The 6455-nt window shown below is 47.4% G+C and overlaps 1 protein-coding gene across 1 annotated transcript; it reads right to left on the reverse strand.

Moving 5' to 3' along the window:
• Positions 1-4124: 4124 nt before the first annotated feature.
• On the reverse strand, positions 4125-5690 carry LOC133928717 (uncharacterized). The gene is made up of 2 exons (XM_062375173.1): positions 4984-5690; positions 4125-4900 (listed from the first exon to the last, which is right to left on the reverse strand). Exons 1-2 carry the CDS (start codon positions 5641-5643, stop codon positions 4751-4753), a joined length of 810 nt encoding a protein of 269 aa, XP_062231157.1. The 5' UTR covers positions 5644-5690; the 3' UTR covers positions 4125-4750.
• Positions 5691-6455: the final 765 nt, after the last annotated feature.

Raw genomic sequence — 6455 nt, forward strand, 5'->3', positions numbered from 1 at the left:
GTATGTTTTGCCTTCGGTGCGAGGGTAGGCACTCTTAGTCCCCGACTTTTATCCGAGAGGTGCGCCACCTTCTTTGAGGTCGAACAACACCTCGGCTTTTTCTTCCGAAGGTATGTTTTGCCTTCGGTGTGGGGGTAGGCACTCTTAGCCCCTGACTTTTAGCCGAGAGGTGCGCCACCTTTTGAGGTTGAGCAGCACTTCGGCGTTTTCTTTCTTTTTTTTAGCATTACAAAGGCATTCATGTGTAACTGAATCATAATTACTTTGCCATAAAGGCGAAGATGCTGCGGAAAGATTCTTATGGACAACTTTGAAGTGACCAATGATCAAACTTTTACTGCAGGTTTGCGCCCGTCTAAAGTCGAAGGGTAAGATGTCTTTCTTTGACATTCCATACCTTGACTTTTTTGGTGAGTTCTCGGCCTGCCTCTTGTCGATTGGTGTGCTTCCTTTTTTCGAAGGCCTGCAACACTTCGACGATGAAATATGCATAACTCAACAAAAGTACATGCTTTCTTGGGGGTAATTCCATATATATTAGAGGGTTTACCAAGGTTGCTGCCTCATTAAAACCTCACGCCCTGATGAAGGGTTCCCCTTATGAGGAAAAGAGTATAGCACCCGTACATTGTTTTGATTAAATTAGAGAAAAACAAAACTACATAAATGCTGCATTGATTCGTGTGCTTCGCCCATCCATACGAAGACATCTTCCTTGGCTACTACACATAGAACTTACAAAGCTTGTCGTCATTCCAAGTGTGCCGAAGCTCATCCCTTTCGACAGTAGCCACGTGATAAGATCCGGACCTTAACGTCCTCTTTACCAAGAAAGGTCTGTCCCACCTACTTTGCAATTTTGCCACGGCGGAAGTATTGGTGAGTCTTCGTAGTACCAAGCCTCCAGGGGTGAACTCCTTTGGGGACACTTTCTTGTCTCTCCATCTTCTAGTCTCCTCCTAATACCTGGTCAAGTTTTCGATGGCCTGTATTCTCATCTCCTCCAACGCATCTTTTGATGCCAAATCTACGCTTTGGGCTGATTCATTTGTGACTCGAAATGATTTATTTTTACATACCTCCAGAGTCATTGCCTCTTCGCTGAAGAGCAAACGAAATGGCATGAATCCTATCGGTCTTGTTACCGTTGTTCTTATGGACCATAAGACCTTTGACAGCTCTTCTGCCCACTTTCCTTTTGGTAGACCTTGTAGATGTCTTGCGACACCAGCAAAGACAATGTTGTTTGCCTTTCCACAGCTCCATTTGACTGTGGGTGATACACTGATGCGAAGTGGACTTTGATTCCCAAGTATTCGCATAATTTTCTGAACCCTTCGCTATCAAATTGTGTGCCGTTATCCACGGTCACTTCGCATGGAACTCCGAAGAGGTAGACGATGTTCTGCCACAAGAATTTTTGGATATTTCTTGACGTTATATTCACCAGTAGCATTGCCTCCACCCATTTGGAGAAGTATTCTACTGCAACGACGGCATAACAGAAGTTCCCCGGGGCAGCTCGTAACTGTCCGACAATGTCAATTCCTCTCCGCCTCCACCAAGACCAACAATGGAAGCCCCCCAAAAACTAGCAGATCAGTGAGCACAGTAAACCATGGATACAATGTTGTGTTGGCAATCTCTAGAGGATCTAATCAGGAAACATAATCAAAGAGGCAGCAAAAAGAATATGTGCGAAGGGTTAACCATGTTGGTGTAGGGCCAACTTATGTCCATTCAAGATGGTCCCATGTGCCCATTACCTTCTCACAGGGGGACATGAGGGTTCTAGATTACCCACATACAGACGCCTTCGTCATCACTGCAAACATTTTAGGAAATGAAGTGCACAGAATCCTAATAGATGGCGGAAGCTCGGCAGATATCATCTATGCCAATGCTTTCGACAGGATGGGTTTGCAATGAAGCGACCTTCAGCAGCCTGGTTCCCCGCTACTAGGCTTCAGGAGAAAAGCAATCAATGGTTTGGGAAAGATAGCAATCCCGGTGTCATTTGGCGAGGGGTCAAGCTTTCAAATGGAGGATATCACCTTCGATGTGGTTGATATTAACTATCCCTACAATGCAATATTCGAACGGGGAGTCCTGAATACATTTGGAGCCCGCACCATGCATATTTGTGCATGAAGATGACCGGTCCTGGAGGTGTCATAACGGTGCTCGAAGATCAACAGGTGGCTTGTAGGATTGAAGTGGGAAATACTCTGGGCCGACGAAATGTCCATGTAGTGGCTGGACCTTCGATGGATCATGAAGAACGCGAAGAGCAACCGAAGGTACATAGAATGGCGAAGGCTGGACCAGAAGGCCAAACCAAGAAAGTGTCGCTGTGTCGAGACAGGCCAGACAAAAAAGTCATCATCGGAGCAGAAATCACAGAAAAAGTTGAGCGAAGGTTGATATTGTTCCATCACAATTACGAAGATATCTTCGCCTGGTCTCCAAAGGATTTGCAAGGAGTCAGCAAAGAAATCATTCAACACACTCTAAATGTAGACCCAAATGCGAAGCCCAAGAAGCAAAAGCTTCGGAAAGCTTCAAAGAAGAGAGAAGAGGCAGCTAAGGTTGAGGTGCAGAAGTTGCTTGACGCCAGTGTGGTGCGTGAAATATTGCATTCGGAGTGGCTAGCTAACCCGGTGCTAGTCAAGAAAAGTAATAGCAAGTGGAGGATGTGTGTAGATTTCACAGACCTAAACAGAGCTTGTCTGAAGGATGACTTTCCACTGCCACGAATTGATTAGCTAGTGGACTCCACTGCTAGCTGTGAGATGTTGAGTTTTTTGGATGCATACTCTGGGTACCATCAGGTTTGGATGGCGAAGGAGGATGAGGAAAAAAACAAGTTTCAGAACCTCCTTCGGTATATATTGCTTTGTAAGGATGGCCTTCGGCCTTCGGAATGTTGGCGCCACCTTCGCCAAGTTGGTACAAACAGTGCTGAAGTCACAGGTAGGGCGAAATGTCTTGGCATACGTCGATGACATAGTGGTCAAAAGCATTAGAAAGGACAAACACCTCAAGGACCTTCGAGAAACTTTTGAAAATCTGCAAAGTGCAGGCCTAAACCTAAACCCTGAAAAATGTGCGTTTGGTGTGCAGTATGGAAGGTTGCTAGGCTTCTTGGTCTCGAAAAGGGGCATCGAAGTAGAACCTCAAAAAATTCAAGCAATAATTGACATGAGACCCCCGCAGAGCAGGAAACAAGCACAGCGCTTGGTAGACAGATTGGCAACCCTGAACTGGTTCATCACAAAATCAGTCGAGCGAAGCCTACCTTTCTTCAAAATGCTAAAAGGCTCCGACCCCTTCAAATGGGGCGCAAAGCAGCAGGAAGCCTTCGACGAGTTGAAGAAATATCTAACGAAGCTCATGGCCCTATCCAGCCCCAATGTCGAGGCTGAGTTGTTGCTATACATAGCAGCATCCCCTTCGACAGTAAGTGTTGTACTTGTGCAAGAAAGGCAAGAAAATAATAAATTGCAGTATACTATGTATCGGAGGCTTTGGCAGGGCTGAAGAGGTTCTACTCTGAAATGGAAAAGGTGGCCTATGCGCTATTAATGGTATTGCGAAAGCTTCGCCATTATTTTATGGCTCACAAGATTATAGTGCCCACCTCCTTACCCCTTCATGACATGTTTGAGAATCGTGAAGCTATAGGGTGGATTGCAAAATGGGTTGTAGAGATTGCACCATTCATGATAGTTTTTGTCGCAAGAACAGCGATGAAGTTCCAGGCATTAGCGGAGTTCGTGGCAAATTTGACGTCGCAGGCCGAAGCTCCAGAAGAAGTACCGTTAGACCCAGTTTGGATCGCATATTGTGACTGAGCCTGGGGGGCTTCGGGTGTTGGTGTGATGACAGTGGTGTCTTCGCCTTCGGGAGTGAAGTTGCGATACGACGCTAGGCTCGAGTTTTGATCGACAAACAATGTTGTGGAGTATGAAGCAGTTCTCCTTGGCCTTCGTAAGGCATGAGCGTTGGACGCCCGAAGGGTCTTGGTCAAGACAAACTCTAAAGTGATAGCACGCCAATTTGACAAGACATTTCAGACAAAGGAGCCAGAACTAGTCAAATACATGGCAGCGGTGCGAAGCATGGAAAAACATTTCCTATGATTTACAGTCAAGAGCATATCAAAAAATGACAACTTTGAGGCCGATGGCCTCGCAAAGGCCGCGATTCAAAATCTGCCAATACCGCCAGATGTGTTTTATCAAAAATTGAAGGTGCCAGCTGTCGAGGCCCCTTTGTAGAAGGCGCGCTCGGTCACTATAATCGAGAGCGAAGATTGGTGCTCTCCCATAATGACCTATCTTTGCGGCCATTATGAGCCTGAAGATAATGTCGAGGCGAAGCGTATGGCGTAGAGAGCCAAACACTACAAAATTGTGGGAGATGACTTGTACAAGATGGGAGTCTGTGCACTGATGTTGCGACGTATATCCCAAGCAGAGGGCCAAAACTTGCTAAGAGAAATACATGAAGGACTGTGTGGCTCGCATATAGGCACTCGAGCGCTCGTCGGAAAAGCATTCAGGTAAGGATTCTTTTGACCGAAGATAGTTTATGATACGGAGTGTGTAGTCCGAAGTTGTGTGCAGTGCCAATACTTGACGAAGGGTTACACTAAATACACGACAATGCAACCTGATGCAAGCTAGCTCGCTCCCAACATAGGTCAAGCTACACGTACGTACGCACGCACGCTTCAAGGCTGGCTGGCTCACGCATGCCAGCTGACAGAGTCATGTCTTGTGCCGCTCAACTGAGGGGTGCTGCCGCCGTTTTTCATCGACGAAGGAGGCTTATTGCCAAGGAAAACATCAGTGAGAACAGTATTGGACTGTAGCGACGCCCTGAGAATCTCCAAACCCTGCAAATACATTAGCATCACCAGTGAGCATGCATTTAGGCATCTAGCACGATTGGTGAGGATTATCGACCGAGAAAAGTCACCTCATTGTACCCAATCTGCACGGTCCTCTCCTGGAGCGTTCCGAGATCCCTCACCCCGCAGGTGTTGAGCAGCGCAATGGTGGAGACGTTCGACATGGGCGAGATCACAAGGTCGTCCGTCACCGTGTACACCACCATGCCGCCCTGCACGAACCCTTTCCTCACCGGTTCTTTCGCGTCCACTGGCTCTGGCGATCCTACAAGCTTGGTCTCCGTGGACATCTGGTTGCCGCAGTTGGGGCAACGAGTGCCACTCACCTCCGCCACGTAGACGACGCATCTGGATTTTTTGTAGCTCTTGCCGCAGTTGAAGAACCACTTCGGGGCCCGCAAGGGGAAGACCCAGCTGTTGGGTCGCACGGCCGCGGGGGGCGGCACGATGGCGGCGCAGAGGATCGCGTCCTTGGCCTTGCCGGGCTGAACGTAGGGGTCCTCGAGCCTCTCGGCGCTGCTGTAGAGGTTCCCCATGCAGCCGAGTACGGAGTCCTTCCCCAGCAGCTTCACGGCCGTGCCGACCGGCAAGGCGAGGAGGGAGAAGAGGAAGTCGACCGTGTCCTTGCCGGCCTCCGCGAACACCACGCGCCAGCGCAGCGGGCTGGGATCGACGAGTAGTTTCATGGTGAGCGTGGTGCTCGGCGTGGTAGTGGCAGCGACTGCCATCTTGGAGCTCAACGACTTATTGCTGCTCTCTCTGGCTACCTATACCTATGGTGCGGTGAGCTATATAGCATCGGGACGTGGTGTGGGCACCGCGCCCCACTAGCCTTGCCGTTGCAATTTTTCAACGGAATGGTATCCTGTCTTAATCCTAAGGCGCAGAGTAGTGCAGCACATATGCTAAGTTCACTTGCAACAAGACAATACAGCACTAAGTGACGATAGTCTGGACCCGGATCGGATAATACAGCACATATGCAACAAGATAATACAGCACTAAGTGACGATAGTCCGGACCTGTTCCAGATAATCCAGAGCAAAGTCGGTCAAAATTGTAGATTCTAGTGGCAGAGGTGTGTGGCCGAATCATCTATAAAGATGAGAGCTAGCACACGTCTGTGTCATTCAATGTGCCATGTGCTAATGCATATCTAAAAATGTCCATCGCAGCCGCTACTTGATTAAAACGAATGCAATTTCGGTAATCCCGGTATATGCTCACATTTTCAAGATCACAACATATACCTTTACAACAAGCATATCATCTCAAGAGATAATAAAGAGCAAGTGATTAAATTAAATTACATGTCTTTCGATGATATTACAAGTCCACGAATTAAATTGCTACAAACTGAAATTAAAAGGTTGTGATCTAACATTACAAGTTCAAGCTCTCAAATAAACATTAACACAAGCTAGAGAAAACAAAATACAATAAGTTTTTCATCTAGCGATTTAACATCTATGAGCAGCGGAAAAGTAACTAAAAATGATAAAAAAAAGTGGTGTTGTTTGCCCTAAGGCACCACCGGATT

This window comes from Phragmites australis, chromosome 9 (assembly GCF_958298935.1).
Source record: "Phragmites australis chromosome 9, lpPhrAust1.1, whole genome shotgun sequence".
Lineage (NCBI taxonomy): Eukaryota > Viridiplantae > Streptophyta > Magnoliopsida > Poales > Poaceae > Phragmites > Phragmites australis.